A 17,577-nucleotide genomic window follows, 5' to 3' on the forward strand; every position below is an offset into this window, starting at 1 on the left:
TGTCTTGAGGCTATGGGCTTCTCCCAGTCATCTGTATATTTCCCGCTGCAATACGCCGTGTCTCACTTCATCCAGACTTCTCTCAGCCTTGGGTTCTGTGAAATAGTGTCTGGAGGTGCCCTGTTCTCTCAGCAGTTGGGGAGGGAAAGATTTTTCTTCTCTCTCGCAGAAAACTTAGGATTCTACATCTCTTGTCCCATTCTGCAATGAAATCTTTTATTTTCAGCTGGAAAACAAACACAACACCAAACAAAAACTGGCCATGGAAACTGAAGCAGTTTACTCTGAAACAGACAGTAGGCATTTGCTTGGTACCAACATGAAAGATTTGGGTTTGAACCCAATGCTCTTCTTGGAGCATGTTCTTCCTTGTAATCACAGCCCTCTCTTCCCAACCCAACACATAAAGGCCAGGAGCCATGGCCAGGCTGCTTTTGCTTATTGCAGAGCCAAGGTCCCCTAGGATTCTAATTCAGTGATATTTGTGCTGCTTCTGCGCTGCTTTTGCATGCTCATATGCATATCCTCTTTGTTGCTTTTATTCTCTGAGATACATTCAGATTTTGGTTGCCACCATACCACTGAAATGCTTTTCTTTTTCCAGGAAAGTGTCACCTGCCCATGGCTCAGGGTATGCGGGAGGAACCAAAGCCAGAGTTAAGCCACTCCAAGAGGACACTTCTGGCTGTTTGAATGGCAAGTAGATCAACCAAAATGATAAAATGTCATTTGATCTGTGTAAATGAAGGTCCTTGCATTCCAGTCTGTTCTGAGTGAGGAAAGGCGAATGCCATGGAAAAGCTCAGAAAATTTGGAAAATTTCTTAAAAAGAGGGACTCTTCCTGCCATAGCCAATCTTCCTTTTGTATGAATTTTGTCCTTCCCTCACCCCATACCATTCTGCTCATTCTTATATGCTCATGCATAGGCCCGTGATTGCTCTTTGTCCTCTCTACTTCATGATGTTGTCCCCACCCCTTACAGAACAGCAAGGAGACAGTTGTCCTCACTGCAGGAAGGGGGAAAGCATTGGTTTTGTTTCAGTGGTGCCTGCTAGGATGCTGTGTGCTTTAGTGGTGAAGGTGGTCTGTGGCCAAGCACTTCACCTTTTCAAGAAGCAATACTCAGGCTTGGATTCCCATATAAAGCTTATTACACTAAATCTATTCCTAGATTCATTCTTCCCAGATGTTCCCATCTTTTGAGTAATACATCATCACAGTGAAGTACTCTTATAATGTATTACACTAATACATTGTTCGAAGGACACCACTGATGATAAATTTCTTAAATGATGGTGCTGTCTAGGGATAATGACTCTAAGAGCAAATGCAAGGTAATGTAGTGATTTTTTTTTTTAAACCGGGTTCCAGAAAGAATATGGAGACATCTTAAAGCCATTTTTATATGGGGGGAATGTTAAAATATGCAATATTTCAAGCACTATTTAACAAGCACTTGAACAATAGCAGCATTGATGATAAAGGTTCTACATTTCAAACTAGTCCCTCTATTCTGTTTTTTTTTTTTTTTTTGGCTGCATTTTAGATAAAATTTTGAACGATTCTGTTGTTAAACCCTTATCTGAAAGTGTTTTAAGATGTGATTTTATTTTAATGATCACTTAAAAGGTACATCTAATTTTCATTGTGAACAAAGAACTGTCTTTCTTACGGCTTTATTTTTATATTTTCATTCTTGTCTTCCCGCAGGCCACATTTTTGGGATGTTTATTCATCTGATCAGAGCCAGGAAGATTTTATTAATTGGCAAGCTTAAAGGTTACAGTATCCTTGCTATTGCAGAAGAATTGCCAGATGATGGCAAACTCTTCGCATGTGCAGAAGTGCCGTATCTTGGAGTGAACAGCCAAGAAGCATTTGATTATTCTTCAGATGGTAAAAAGATAAGCATGCGAGTGGGACCGATAGCAGACACGTTGGAGGTAAAGTCAGTTGGAAGGGGAATTTGGGAGCCCTTGTTCAGAGCAGATTAAGAAGGTTTGGGCAGGGTCAGCCTGTCCTATTTCCTGCCCACAAGATTCTGAGTGGTGACCCTAATTCACTCACTAATATGTGAACACAGCCTTGCACTGGAGTTATTTCTTGCTGATGATAATGCATGGTGCTGTTCTCTCACATGAAATAGTTTGTTTTCCTTCTCAACTAAAATACGATGGATTTTTGATCTTTAAGTTTAGGTATGTAGGCTTCAGGTGGTCCTTTGGATCGGGGTCTCTAATTCCAGAGATAACAAGCTGGCTGAGTGTGTCCACACCCTGCTGGAGCTGCCCCAGTGTTCACAACAATGGGGAAGTCCTGCAGATGTCTGTGATTCACCCACAGCACGTCACTGTTTTCCCCCAGTGATAACACCACAGGGAGTTAGACCCTGAGTTTTTCACTTCCAGAGGAATGTGTTAAGCTTCAGATGTGCAGACACACGAGATAAATGTGTTTCATTCTGAGTAGCGACTTTGTCCCAAGAAGAAGAGAATCTTGTGAATCCCAGCAAGCTGGAGGAATTGGACATTTAATTCCATTTTATGGATCTCCATGGTGTTGCTGCAGGTCCAGAGCACCAACAGGAGAAGCCAGTGCCAGGTTCATTAAATACGTGGCCTTTCTATCACTATTGCAAACCAATTTGGTGTGATTCCATCTTCAATCTGGACATGTCATTGTGAGACTGATTGTAACTTTATTTGCGTTAACAAATGTCATATATTTTATTTATTTATTTATTCAAAACTGAGAGGGCCAGGAGCTCCCTAACCTCTGGCTTTCATGACCTCCAAGTTTGATAAGAAAGAAACAAAGAGCTTTGCTGAGTATATGAATAAACGAAATGTTACAGATCACCTGCAATGTGCAGCATTTAAAATCTCAGCTCCCCGCAGTGAGTGTGAAATTAATTGAATTGCTGTTGCTCTCTAGTGCCCATTCTGTGCAACTGACTTACTGTGACTGAATTGAAATATCTAGAGGCAGGCAGAGTACATGCTGTGTAGAGATTAAAGAAGGGAGGAAAGACATGAAAATTAAATCCTTAACATACAATGTCGCAATTGATTTTATAGCCTCCGACTGCAAAGCATAGGCACATCCTGACTGCAGTTCTGCAGCTTTCTGGAGCTTCCAGTACCTCTTGGAGAAGCTCAGATTTGGCCAGTGAGATCTTTGCACTGGGGATGTCTCTCTCAGGGAGGATTTCCACACTGGCTTCTGATCTTGTGTTGCTTGATCCAACAGATATTTTGCCATTGGCACTGTGATAATCAGAATTGTCTTACTTGGCCTCTAGGGCTCTGGTCACAGTGAGTGCAAATGATGAAGGGGCAGATTTGGTGGCCTCTCTGGGACCTTGATGTGCTGAGGTCATTAGGGTCTGGCTGGAGCAGGGTCAGCATTGTGGGAACACGTGGGAGGAGCTCAGGCTGTGAGCAGTGGTCTGCTTTTCCCTCCTAGAGAAGACCAGCTTAGATGGGAGAGACTGGTTTGGAGCAGAAGTGGATAACGCTGCTGAAAACCATGGAGGGATTCAGGAGATCTGATCCCAACCACAAGCAGTGGGCATGAGTATGTGCCAAGTCAGAGTGTTTAAAATCTTTTCCTAACAAGCTCCTTAAATCAGAAGTCTGTTGTGCTGTGCCTGAGCAAGAGCTGTTAGCAAATGGGCTGATCCCACCCAAGGAGCTCCCTGTAATTCCTAGTAGACATTTGGTGAAACAATGAACGCGGGATTAAGTCCACAGGGAATGCAAACTACCAGCAGATTATTCCCATCCATGATTTTGATCCTTCCACTTTAAAATCGAAAGCACAACACAGAAAATAGCACTGTCTATGCAGCAGATTCAGCTGATTGTGAGGCATTGTGTAAGCATGCCGGGGGTTTCTTTTTTCCTTTCTTCCCTCCTTTTACCAGACAGAATAGGTGAAGAGGTTGAGCTGCAGATCTCATTTCTCCTGTTTTGCTGCTTGTGAAGTCTGCCAACAGAATCCACCTTGACAAAGTCAAGGACTCTGCGTTTAATGTTGAACTGAGTGAATAAATTATGCATGAAATTGTGTCGGAGTCTCTAGTGTGCAGAATTGCTCCTTTTGATATGAAAGGTTAATTCAGAAAGGAGTCCAAAATAGCTGGAAATTGTGGGGATAAGTGGATAGTATTCACTGTTGTGAGCTGTTATTACTAGAAATTGCATTCCCTCTCTAGCTTCCCCAGAGATTTAGCTTTGCCGGTGAATATAAACTGTACTCAATAGAATAGCGTTTAGGAGTAACAAGAGTGTATGTCCACATACAGTAAAATATTCTAATGGTGTTTTAAAAGGAAGCTGTACTTTTTCATGTATTCTGTGTACTCTAAGGATAGATTGCTATTGCATTTAGGTCAAGAACACAGCGTAGGGAAGGTAATAAGTTTTGAGTACATCTTTATTACAAATGTGCTGACTGCATGATCCATTTCAAAGGAGCTGGACAGTAGTTTGTGTCTGATTGAGTTTGTGTGTGCCTTATGAGAGCGTGTTGTCTCTGCTCTGAGCTGCAATCAGGTTTTCTTTCAGCTCTGGCAGAAGATTCATTCATGTTTTTACTCAGGGTGTCCTCTCCCTGATGGTTTGCTGTATCTGTCAGCAGTGTTGCTGTGCCCTTCTTGTGCTGGCTTTTGGTGCATCTCTTCTGTGCAATGCAGTGCTACAAGTCCTTTTTTCTTCTTTTTTTTTCTTTCTTTTTCAATCCAAAAGGAAGTGAATGACTCACTGTAAGAAAAAGCATTAATTTTAGCCAAGTTTGCTCTGAATTAAGACACTTCTTGTTGCCATCTGTTACCATCTATGATGCCTCTGTAGCAAGGAGCAAGGATTGCACTGTAAACATTCAGGAAATTAGTTTCAGCAGGATATTTTGCAGGCAGATTATTTCCTTCTGGATCTCAGCTTTCCTCACAGTTGGAGATGTTTGGGCTTTGCCCCCCTGCTAGCAAAGGACAAAGGGACCTCTGATGTGCTGTGAGATTCCAGGCAGGAGTAGACACGGTCTGCTCAGTCCCAGGGAGAAGAAAAGGGTTATCAGTCCCATTCTGAGAGTAACAGCAGTGAGCTCTCCTGCTCTCTCCATCACCACATTGCTGTTTCGAGCTAGAAGCTCTGCACTTGGACCTCCTGGGAGGTCCCATGTGAATTCCAAGGGAGTATTTCAGGCATTCCTGTGTAGATGTCTAGCTCTCCTTCAGCTGTCCTTAGACATCTGATTTTTCCATACACACCTGGGACATATGAAACAGGATACATGGAGCCGCACGTGGAAGCAGTAAGGTATACCTCAGGCTAGATAAAATGGACTGATTTGCCTACACTCAGGCATCTAAAGCCCACCCCCAAGTTGTCACAGCACATAGCAGTGTCTTGCAAAGCTCTGCAAAACACAAAGAATTTAATTAGTGTGGAAGAAGGGCTTGATTCAGAGGAAATGAAAGGTGACAAGTGAAATTTGAGTCTGGCTCTTCAGGACTCCAGCTGGCTGAAGAGAAACACCTTCCAGCAATGCAAGGATAACACAGGCTTGTGTTAGATGCACACTGGGCACAGGAATCCTCTTGGGCTGAGAGCTGTGATGTCGGAGGGTGGTTTGTCTGCATCACAAGGTAGATAAGAAAGAGATAAGCTGTCAGCAGGTAGGCAGCACAGAAAGAGGGCTGAAACAAGACGTCTAACAAACATCCAAGGAGCTGCACAACTCCATATGGACCTAATGAAGCCAATGCATAGAAGTGAGATTCTTTTTCATTAGGGAGCCATAGCACAGAGCAGTAGTAGCATATGTTTAGAGATGGCCACATCTGCTTCTGAATGCCTGCCCCCCACCTCCTCCACCCAGGAAGGTTACTAGTCAGAAAGTAGTGATAAGTCATGGTAATTGCTTGAATTTGGCTTTGGCTCTTCCCTCTGGAGAATGAGACCTCTAATCTTTCTTCCTCACTGACTCCTCCTCCCAGCTTCCATCCTGTGACCCCTCATGAAGTAGTGACATTGGGCAGACTGGCTGAGTTGTGGTTTAATATAAGAAGTTCTTCCCATAGCAAAAGAAGTCCCTGCTGTTTTCCACCAATATGGCCCAAGAGGGAAAAGAACTTAATTTCTTAACCACTAATAAGCTCACAATGACACCAGTTTGCAAAATAGAATAATTCAGAGCTTCAGTGATCCACTTCCTGAGATTTTTTTCATCAGAATGGTGTGCTTTCTGCTTCAGAAAGTCTCCTGAAATCTCTGTTTGGGAGACATCAACCTCACTCCTGAAAACAAATTAGTTTTTCAAATATTCCATTGCCATTTGTTCTCGATGCTGTCTCTCATACATCTCAGGGGATCTCTCATCGCTCATTGTACACAGTGTCTCCAAACACAAATGGGAAATCTGGACGCAAGAACTGCTGTTAAAAGTTGTGGTAGAAACAGTGAGCTCTGGAAAACATAATTGTTTCTCTTTTTGCTTGAAATGCCAAGACTTGAAAGCATTTATGCTTGCCTGAGATAGGTGGATGAGCCGTTGTTTCAGTGCAACGCACACAGATGCAGTTAAATAGTCCCAGATGGAATCTGAAATATTCCATAGCAGCCTCTTGGGCAGCGAGTGCATTAACTGCCACAGGAGAAGGCTGTAAAGGCTCCCATCTGGTCATCCATCAACACTTTTGTACATTATCATCAGCAGCCTGCTTGGAGGGAAGGTGTGCCACATTTCTGAAAATCCAATTAGATGATAGAAGCCAGTTCTCTTTTATCCTCTGTTGCTGAGCCACCCAAAGCATTTTTTTTTTTTTTTTAGATTAAAGAAACATCATTTTCCTTCACAGGAGCTGTGCTGCTTTATCTCTATCGTGACCTGTTCTTTTATGTGCTTTATAATTCTATTATTAATTGGGATTTCAACCATTTGCCTGTTACTGAAGTGGGACTCACTAGTTTGCAATTCCCAGGATCAGCCTTATGCCTCTTTTTTCCCAAAGACTGTTACAATTGCCACTCTTTGGTTTGTTGATAGTTACTCTTTTGAGAAGAGAGAGCTTATTGCAGCAGCTCAGCTGCCACAGGGTTTGATGTGAGTCTTCTCCCTTACCCTGATGGCTCAATCCCCTTTGACTCAATGTGCAGGTGTTTCTGCTGTGATTCTCAGCACCACAATCTGGGATGAGCAATCATCTTTCATATCGTGATTGCCTTTGAGAGCATCAGAGGTCTGGACACTGGGCTGCTGAAGAATTTTTTGTGAAGCATAGAAAACTCCCAAGATCTCCAGAAGTAACTTGAGCAAAAACAAACCAAAAAAAACCCAAATCAGAGATATTCAGATTTGAGTTTTTCTATATAAAGGACATTTATATGGTAAGTTGAAACTGGCTATTCAAATGGCAGGTAAATAATTCGTGTTTTCTCCATCCTCATTTTTTTTCCAGGCATTACATGCTGAGGATGAACACTTTGATATAGTTTTTATTGATGCTGATCAAAGGAATGCTGTTAACTACTACAGCTTTGTCATGGATAACCACTTGCTGAGAATGGATGGAGTGATCTGTGTAGAGAATACACTCATGAAAGGACAAGTCTACCTGGAGAACATATCTGAGGAAAATGTACTAGCTGTCAGAAAATTAAATACAGTGATTAATTCAGATCCTCGAGTTGAGCAGGTTGGTGCAAAGCAATTGGTTAAGCTTCCTGTGCTACTGTATCTATGGCTTTTGCAAAGTACTCATCAAAATCTCTTTTGTTGGTGCCATTATTCAAGGGACCTAAAATGAACCCAAGTTTTATTATAATTCACCTTTCCTGAGTTTCTATATTCAGCAAAAGTCTCTTCTCTGTGTCTACATCATCTCCAGTGTTAAAGGCAAGTTAAATTTGAGCACTTAGAAGTGAATAATCAGCTTTACAGTATAACCAAGGAACCACTGCACTGCTTAAATCCTCTGGAGGCTGCAGGGCATCAGCAGCACAACAGGAGTCATCAAGGCTTTAAATGCACTTGTCACCAATGCTACCCCAGTGCAGTAGCAGCAGCCTACAAGTCTCATGTACCCACTCTCCATGGAGCCTCCTCTCACTGTCACCATGGTACAGGATTTGGGATTTGTGCCTCATAGGATCAGGATCCTTGTCTATCCAAAGGCAGCCTCTAGGGGTGACTCCTATGGTACCCTTTTTATTCTATTATCAACTCAACCATCAAATACCAAGAGCAATGACTTTTCTTTGTAGAAGAGGGATAGACTCACACTGGCTTTTCATGCCCTGAATATTACCCCATTAGCCATTTAATGTGTGTAAATAATATGTTGTTTCTGTATTTAATTTTTTAATGGTTTGATTCTGGTGTTGAACCTCCAGCACTGAAGTGTGATAACGATATCAATGGCAGTTGACAAAACCCACTGAAATTCACCTATGGGTGCAGGAAAGACATTCCAGTAAATAGTGATGAATACTGAAGTGTTGCTATTATGGTTTGCTAAGTTCTGAGGGTAATTCTGGAATATCTTTGTAACAGCATTAGCCAGTCAGTAGAAACCCAGGAATCTCAGCAGCTGACACTGATTTAGGAAATGGAGAGGCAAAATTGCTTCTTATTCATTTTCTTTTTCCTGGCATTTGTGGAAGCTGGGAGTTTGGGAGAAGAATGTGAGCAAATATAGATGCCTGACATATTTGAATTAGGAGGAATTTTAGCTTAAGAATAAGTGTAGGAGGAAAACTACCCTGGCCTAATGAAGGAAGGACTCTCCTTAACTGTTTATGCATTATGCCTGCAGGTAATTTTACCTGTGCAAAGTGGGCTGAGCATCATTCGAAAGAGCCCTGTACCACCAGATGCAGTGATTGAATCAAAGGTATGTATTTTCTCTTCTGTGAACATTTCTGGGAAATTTTTTACTTTACTGAGAATAGTGATATGAGCTTTTCCAGGGATTTGCTGGTGAGGACCCAGACTTATGCTCTGCTGTGCTGTTAGTGCCATGCAGGTTTAACCTGTCCTGTGGAAAAGATGGTGATTTTATCTTTTTTTTTTTTTTTTTTTTTGGGTAGGAACTCCATTTTATGTAATGGTCATCATCCAGCTATAATGAAATTCCCATCTGGAATAGTTATCCCCCAAATCCGTAAATCCAGACCCAAATGTCTTGATTATTTTGCAGTTTCTGACTGCTCCCAAAGCTACATCCACTAGTAGTTCCTGTCATTTCAAAACCAATATTTTAAACATCTTGTATTTTCCATTGTGATTCCAGCCAGGGGAAAATGATGTATGGCAGCTGATCAGATGACAGCTTGGTTTAAGTTATTGGCTGATATCTTTATTGGTGCACCAGTCTTGTGAAGATATTTCAACTGCACTGCATTTAAGCCAAATCCTGCCTTTGGAAACATGTTCTTAGCCTACTTCTTCCTGGAGGCAGAAATTGGAGGGCAGGATTTGGCCCTGGGGGTGAAATAGCTGGAAGATTTGATCAGTCCTCTTCTGAGAAGTTATACCTGCTTATCTTCCATGGGAAGCTGGGCCAGGAAGGACTGCGCCCTTCTCTCATGGATACAAAGTGATCAGTGTATCGTCCCAACCACAGACCTTCTGCTCCATTGCCTTGCACCTTAGTGCTCCTGTTGAGACTAATATCAGCAAGGATACACGTTTTTTGAGCTTTAATTAATCGTATCTTTGCATTACATAATAGACCAAGACAGCATGGATTCCTGTGCACGTTCTCACCTCATCCTCACTGGCAGAGCCCATCACAGCAATTCTACTGCTGAGCTTTGCCCCTGATTTTACCATGTGTGTCTGTCTTCATTTTAGAAAGAAGTGACGAGGGATGACGTTTTCTGGGGTTATAACAAGCGCAGCATCCTTGACCGGCTGCGTCTGGATGACAAGGTGGCCTACGTCACTGGCAGCGGGCAGGGAATTGGGAGGGCCTTTGCTCATGCACTGGGAGAAGCTGGTGCTAAAGTGGCTGTGGTGGACCTGATCCTTAAGAAAGCAGAAGCAGTGGCATGGGAGCTCAACCTCAAAGGTAAGCATGGCACTGCCCTCAAACTAGGGCTGTCATTGTTGAGAACTTCCATCTTTCGAACATGAAGATGAGGTCAGATAATAAACGAAATATTAGTAGACATAATAACTAAAATCCAAAATAAGAGGTAAAATCCTCTACAAGGCACATCTATTTTAGCAGTAAAAACACAAAATGTAACATAAAATTGAATTTCCCCCTGGAGTCGTGCTAAACTGCAATTGTAAAGGGGAAAAAGAAAACTGGATATATAATTTTAATGAGGAAAGAAAGGAAGTGTTACTCATTTTATAATTCCATTTGTGAGATTACAACCAAGCCTTCTTCAAAGTTCACTACTTCATTGCCTCTGAAGATGGAACGTTGCCGGGGAAATTTTCACAGTCCCATTTGGACACAGACAGCAGAATTGGTGTCCGTTTTGGTTTCAGAAAGGGTTTGATCATGAGTGGATGATCTTCCCATCGAAACCTAAAGTCTGCACTCTGCCTTAAGAAGCGTAAAACGTTTTTTGCTAAATGAAAAATATTCATGAAAACTGTGTTGTGCAAGTGGAAACTATATTCTCCAGCAGAACAAGCCCTTGCACATACATTGCTGTTGCTCATCGTTCTGCATCTATCAGCTTTTTCCTAAGGAAGGGTAAGGAATGGTTCATTTCTGGTTTTGATGCCATCCTAAGCCTTTGCAGAGAATATTTGAAACAACAGGCCTCAGTCTGTACAGTGCCAGCTTTAGGAAGTATAGGACACTACAGTGAGGACTGGTGAAAGCTTTGATTGCTGGTCTGATCCCTAACAATGACACAGAATAGAGTCTTCAATTCCTATTACAAATTCTTAAATCATCTAGTCCCTCTTCCCCTGAAGCTTTTCATTTTCTTATGCTCTGAAGCCATATGGTCTTGGCACACAATAGCTGTGCCCTACAAGTTAACTTGCCTTTTGGATATTTTTTTACAGTGAGATCCTGCATATCAAGCAGAGCTATTCAGAAATAAATGAGATAGTTGATATAGTCATGAGACTTTGGATGCCAGTGGTCCATTTGCAAATGAACTTAACTTTTCTCCGGGGCATTTTCAGTAGGAGTTTGATCATCCGTCCTTCAATGGCTGTCCTATCTCTACTCCTTTACTGGTGGGTTGCAAGCCCAGAGAAGGTGGATGTGGTGGAGGGGTCATGAGGCATTGCAAATATTATTGCAGTCTAAAGCAAAGAAAATCTCACTTTTCAGCCTTCACATATCTTTATCTTTCAAGGTCAAATACTCTGTGTCAACGTGACCAGTGCAGCTGGTCAGGGCACGTCTATTCCATCTCATGAGGGTTTTTGAGGTTTCAAATTTATTGTCATTCCTTGTTGGAACAAAACCCAAACTTTGTAATGCTTTTGTGAAAGGGAATTATATCCAAATGCCCATTTTTGGAAAGGATCTGGAGAGGTCAGATTTTCAATCTCTTTCTCCCCAGAGGTAACTAGAGTGTCTAGCCTGGACCTCAGAAGCTTTTCCTTGAAAACTTTTGTTGAAATCAATATGTTTCCATGAAACACTTTGGCTTCAAAGAAGCAATGTACTCTGTTGGAAATAAATTTTGACAAAAAGGTTCAGCTAACTTTACTCTCACAATATTCATGTGTAAATTAAAGCAATACTTGTAGTACTAATACATATTTTTCCTGCTATAATAGACACAAAGGAGATGTGATTTTTTTTCCCCGCTCTTTGTTTGTGGATCTCATACTCAAAGTTGGAAACACAGTGCCCCAAGTCATCCCCATGCTGATACTTCTTCAAAACATTTTACTTAGCTTTCTTAAATCCACTTTGCTTCTTGTACCAAGGAGCCCTTTGCTGTCTTCTGGGATGGTGCCATCATTTCATGATGGATTTTAAACATCAGAAACTCTGTGATCTCAGTTTTAGCTTTGTTAGACATCTCGGGTGTATCTCCCTTGGCTACAGGGGTCTTTGTTTTTACATCCTGAGTGAATACCTTTTTCAGCTGTTGCTAATGGATCCTGACAGAAGAACCCAAAATGATGAAACGTTGCCAAAAACTCCTAAGGGTTACCTTCCTCTGTCTTCAGGGTGAACGGCTTCCTCTACCTTAAGGGAAGAATTAATCTGATGGGATTTTTGAAATGTGCATTTTCACTGTAAGCTATGCAAATGCCTTCCTCACAATGTCACTTCTGATCTTCTTGTCTATATGCAATGTATTACTTACATTTATGCTTAGAGTCACGAGACGGAGCCCCATGTCAAAGGGGCTACCCTGCAGAAAGGCAGATTGGGCACACTGGGGCTTGTCTTCTGCTCCTTTCATCACAAAACTGCCCCCACCAGCTTCTGAAGACTGAAGAGGTGCTTTGGTACCATCATACATGTAACAGCAGGGTCTTGTGTTTCTTACTTCTGGTTGATACAGTGGATCTAAGCTTTTTTCCCATTGTTATTTTATTTGTTTATTTTATCAGATGGTTTGGGGTAACAGTGGAGTTATATCTCTGAGTGCAGAGATATCAGCTGATTAAGGTCAAGTGTGGGACTGTTTTAAGAGAGCGTGCCTTTGCTAATTCTTCTCTGTACACTCGTGGCACCTTTTGTCTTGTTTTTGTGAACTATCATGTATGATGAAGCTGTAAAAGGGGTGAGAGTTGGAGGGCAGGTGAAGGGCCTCATTCTGTTGCCATTAGTTACACGCTTACACCCATTTTATCTGTAAATTGAATAAGAAAGACTGTGGCAGTTTCCTGTGTGTCCCAATAACAATTAGGAGAGGAGCAACAGAGGCTGACCAGTTTATCATAACACGGGCTATCATGTTTATCATAAAAACAGTGATAAAATAAGAGGGCTTGTTTTGTGACAGATAAGCACTCGTTTTTGTATGTGTCTCCCTCTTTGGGGAGTTCATCAGCGGGATTTTATTTTGCTTCCATCTTAAGACTTTATTTGGGAGAATCTTCTGTTCTGCTCAGAAGTATCTGAGGGTTTTTTGAGAAGGGTTCTCAACTCCCTACATGTGCAAGAGGGTGGTACAGCAGTGTATGTAGTCCTTTGGAGACTGTTTTCTGAGCATTCTCGTGAGGTCTGAAACATTGTCTGGGAGTTTAGATATATCTTGGATGCTGAGGAAGTATGCATATGGTACTAATCAGATGGTCTCGAACATCCATGAACAATCAGCACTGCAAACAATGAGCCAGCCCTTCCTGCCTGAAGTAGGAATCACCCTTCCCTCTTGCTTTCTAGGAAGAGCTGCCTATAACACACAATCTTTCCACAGTCCAGTGGTTTGTAATAACCTTGTTATAGTGAATTAGTAATAAGATATTTAAATCTGATTTTGATATTAAATTAAATGAAGCTAATTACAAATCAGCACTGGAGCAATAGTCAACATCTGGATTATTTTTCTAGGAAAGGAAAGCACAACTTTTGTGTAATTTCAGATCCAGCAAATCTTTTCCCTTTAGAATGTTTGTGCTGCTTACTCTGACAGGGCGATTTGTAGCAAGAGAGGCTTGGCACTGTGACCACCACATCTGTGAACCGGTGGGTATTTCCAGTTAGCTCCTGCCTGAAACTAAGTTAGTTTTATCTGACCTCATGCTACTGTTCATCCAGAGAACACTTTTTTTGAACAAATTGACTTTCTGTAACATCTGGGGATATGTCATTTTATATATATTTGCATTTGAGTAAATAAAGGAACCCACTGCTTTGTCTTGCTCCGGAGTTGCTACCAGCGATGCTCTTTCTGGTCCCCAGCACTCAGGAACTGCTGGAGTTGCTTCCCCACTGGGAAGCTGCAGTTGAGTGTTTGGACAGAAGATGGTGCAGTGTTCACAGCTTCGTCCTGCTGGAATGCCATGCTCCGCTTTCACGCTCAGTTTTATGTCAGCTACCAACAGTCAAACCTAGCTCCAGTTAGCAGCTTAAATCTCATTGAAGTAACAAAGGCACAACTGGCTGTGGTTTGTGGAGCAGCGAATTAAGGTGGTGAATGTATATGCAATAAATACATATAAAATACGTACATATAGTGCATATAGATGAATTAATATGTAATCATAAAATAGATTTTTTCTTTCTCTACATTCCCATACTGACTTCATCATCCCTGTTTTAATTCAGGGATTAAAAGCATTGCCCTTGCAGCAGATGTGAGCAAAGCTGAGGATGTGCAAAGGATTGTTGATACCATTGTAGCTCGGTGGGGCACCATTGACATTGCGTGCAACAACGCTGGAATCAATATGAATTCTGCAAGTGAAGATACTTCTCTAGAAGAATGGGACAAAACTTTCAATGTCAATTTACGAGGACTATTTTTGTGTTGCCAAGTGAGTGTTAAATGCTGGACAGGTTTGTTGTGCAAACAGGCAGCAGTGCTCTTAGTATTTAATTTACCAAGATTTAATACCACTTTATGGTGAATATCATCACAATGGGGTTAATTTCATGGGGTTAATGAAAGACTGGCTCTATATCAACTTACAGATTTTGATCAATATTTTCAGAACAGCTGGTCATTACTGGCTGTCCAAGCTCAGGTGTTTAGGAATGATCTGATTTTGGAATTATTTGACATTTCCTGATGATTAGAAAGCTTTGGGGGGTCATTGCCAGCATCAGTGATTTAAAAAAAAGAAAAGAAAAAAATATATATGTGTATTGCCAAAAGCAAAGAGGGTCCAAAATGGCAATGGAATTTTTCCTGCATCAGCCATTTTTATACCAAGTTTTTTATATCGAGTGCTTCAAAAATGTGTGAGCACATAAACTCTTCTGAAAAGTGAAGACTAATTTATTATCATGTCATTATTAGCACAATCACAAAAAGGGTCACTGGTCTTTCCTTTAATTTCTGTCACAGGCTGCAGGCCGCATTATGCTGAATCAAGGATATGGGAAGATAATTAACACAGCATCTATGGCAAGTTTAATAGGTGAGTGATGAGAGCTAACAGTTGTGCTTCAGAATCCATATTTTAATTACTACCGATGCTATTTGAATCAATTAAACCTGTATTGGGAAGGAGTAAATCACTGACATTTTGTATTAGAGGAAATGTACTACAAAATTTTTATTGATATCATTTTTCAACATTTATCTGTCCTCTATGTTTTAGAGCACTTATTGCTTTTTATAGAAGAGGCGGAGTCACCTCTGAGCTTGATGCAGTGATGGCATGGGAGAGGTGCTGGTTCACTCCCCACTAATTTTGGGAAAATGTGTTTTAGTGCAGAAAGCAGTGCCCTGGTGATGTTTACAAGACACCCAAAAGCCATTGTGCCACTCTTTGCTGCGGTACCGAGGTTATATTTCAGTGTCGTTGCCAACAGGTGTCTCCACTGACGCTGCTGAATCAGCAGCGTCGTCAAAAGCACCAATAAACCATTGTAACATATGGAATGAAATCCCTACTGCTGAGCTAATCTGGAAGGCAGTTACATGCTGGTGAATTGAGGCCCATGTAACAAAAATTGATCAATTACACAAATTAAGCATAGCCCTTTAGGAATTTATTTTATTGGTCTGGACATCTGTTGCAGTATTGTCCAAATCCAAAAATCAAATGGTGCCTTGGGTTGCCAAGTTAGGCAAGAAAATCTAGTAGCTATAAAAGTACAACTGAAAACCCCTGTATTAATATCATGTCCATCTGCTGAATGTTACATAAATATGCAGTCTTTTTATTTTCCTTGGGAATAACATTTATTTTTACAGTGCCCAGTTTGACTTTCTGTGACATTCTGTTCAGTTTATTGCGTAGTAACTTTAAATGTTTCTTCAAAAGTGCATTTGTAATGTTGTTGTTAATTTTTGTCAAGTCTCTTTACCAGCTGTTTTACTTATTCTCAAGTGCAGGCACCATACCCCTGCCCCATCTTTGTAGAGTAACAAAATCTCCTGAAATAAAAGTAGTTTTGAAAAGACTGCAAAGCTTTAGACTTCATGTACCCCCATGAAGTTCACCTCTGAGTACGGCCCAAAAGGGGCACTGTGCATTCTGTTTAAATGTCATTAAAGTTAATGCCCTTGGACATGGGCAGACCAAAAGTTAAGAGACAAAGGGATGTGTTTACCTTCTGAACCTGTTTGGATCTTGGCATGGAAAACATCTAGTAGTTATAAAACTACAACTGAAAACCACGATGTTCATATCATGTCCATCTGCTGAATGTTAAATAAATATGTTGGTTGGTTGGTTATTTAAGTATGTTGGCCAACTGGCATAGTATGAAATGTTTCTAGAAATAGTTAGGGGATATATATTTTTTTTGTAGGTTGAGTCCTTCCTGAGAGATAGAGGAAAATGAGGAGACTCTTTACAGGATGGAAAGGTTTTTGTTTGTGATTTTTTTTTCCATATACACTGCTCAGAATCAATTTTAATTAACTGAAGATAGGCTGCATACATTTTGCATATGTGCATGTTGATTCTGGTGTTTGACTGGAATTATTCCAGACGTATGCTTCAGCAGCAGTGAGGAGGCTGCTGCGGCTCTGCCATTTGTACAGGTGGAACTCTGCTCTAATTTTTACAGCAAATATCTTTAGTGGGAAGTGATCTGTTCTTCTCTCTGTGTGCGCTTCTCATTAACATTACACGGCTGCTTCAAGGTCAGGCAAGAAGCCTTATGCACCGAACAAGGTAGCAAAAGCATTGTGTCAGATGTTTAAAATGTAATGCAGCCGATGTTGGCAGCATTTTTATCTGCTTACCTCTCATCTTCTCCATGAGAAACAGCATCGAGTGTCCTCCCTTCATGCAAACCTTACGAACTCAGATATTCTGGTGACACTGCTGGAGGCTTGGCTTCATTTGTAGGCTCTGATTTGGAGGGCTGAAGATTTTTGGGTCTAGGAAGCATTACCCAAAAACATGGCTCAGGAATGAAGGAGGTGGTACTGATTCTCTACAAGGTTTTTGTGTGTCTCAGAAGGAGAATAGCCCATCTTCTTGGTTACCTTCCTTAGCCATTCCTATGAAGACAAAAGCATTGACGTGGAGAAAGTCTTGTAAATCCTGACATCCCTATCCCAAGCCAGAACTCTGATTGCTGGCAAAAACTTGCTGCTGTCACCTGCATGGGCAAGAGGTGCAGAGATGGTGCCAGAACTCTTATCCTCTGAGCAAACATTGAGTGATTTATCACAGACAGACGTGTTCAGAAAGTTTAGTAAAGAGCTGCTTTGGGGAGGTTGTAAGGTTAACTACTGAAGTTGTACATAACTTGGAGCTGATGTGTGGTAATTAATCAGGAAATTAGGTGCCGCTCCTGCTTGAGAGCCCCCACAGAGCACTGTTTCTGTGGAGTGATGGGGACACGGAGAGCAGCAGGGTTCTGCAGGTTGGAATGGGAATCATTTGGTACAGAACAAACAATTAGGGCAGGAGAAATGCTGGCAAAGAGGACAGTGTCAAATATTTTTAATTCTAAAAAGACCTAATTCTCAGCATACCTTAAGCACACGCAGCAAAAGGA

General features: G+C 41.3%; 1 protein-coding gene across 1 annotated transcript in view; it reads left to right on the forward strand.

Moving 5' to 3' along the window:
* Window positions 1–17,577, forward strand: part of LOC136057059 (uncharacterized) — a 29,963-nt gene that overhangs the window by 4,694 nt on the left and 7,692 nt on the right. Inside the window, exons 3-9 of the mRNA XM_065749560.1 lie at window positions 605–696; window positions 1,713–1,945; window positions 7,462–7,698; window positions 8,818–8,895; window positions 9,858–10,074; window positions 14,218–14,426; window positions 14,960–15,032. Of these exons, the coding sequence (XP_065605632.1) occupies window positions 605–696; window positions 1,713–1,945; window positions 7,462–7,698; window positions 8,818–8,895; window positions 9,858–10,074; window positions 14,218–14,426; window positions 14,960–15,032 (1,139 nt within the window). The remainder of the gene's footprint in view (window positions 1–604; window positions 697–1,712; window positions 1,946–7,461; window positions 7,699–8,817; window positions 8,896–9,857; window positions 10,075–14,217; window positions 14,427–14,959; window positions 15,033–17,577) is intronic.

The sequence above is a fragment of the Cyrtonyx montezumae genome, unplaced genomic scaffold (genome assembly GCF_038088225.1).
Source record: "Cyrtonyx montezumae isolate F1298 unplaced genomic scaffold, pur_monq_1.0 scaffold_6, whole genome shotgun sequence".
Classification (NCBI taxonomy): domain Eukaryota; kingdom Metazoa; phylum Chordata; class Aves; order Galliformes; family Odontophoridae; genus Cyrtonyx; species Cyrtonyx montezumae.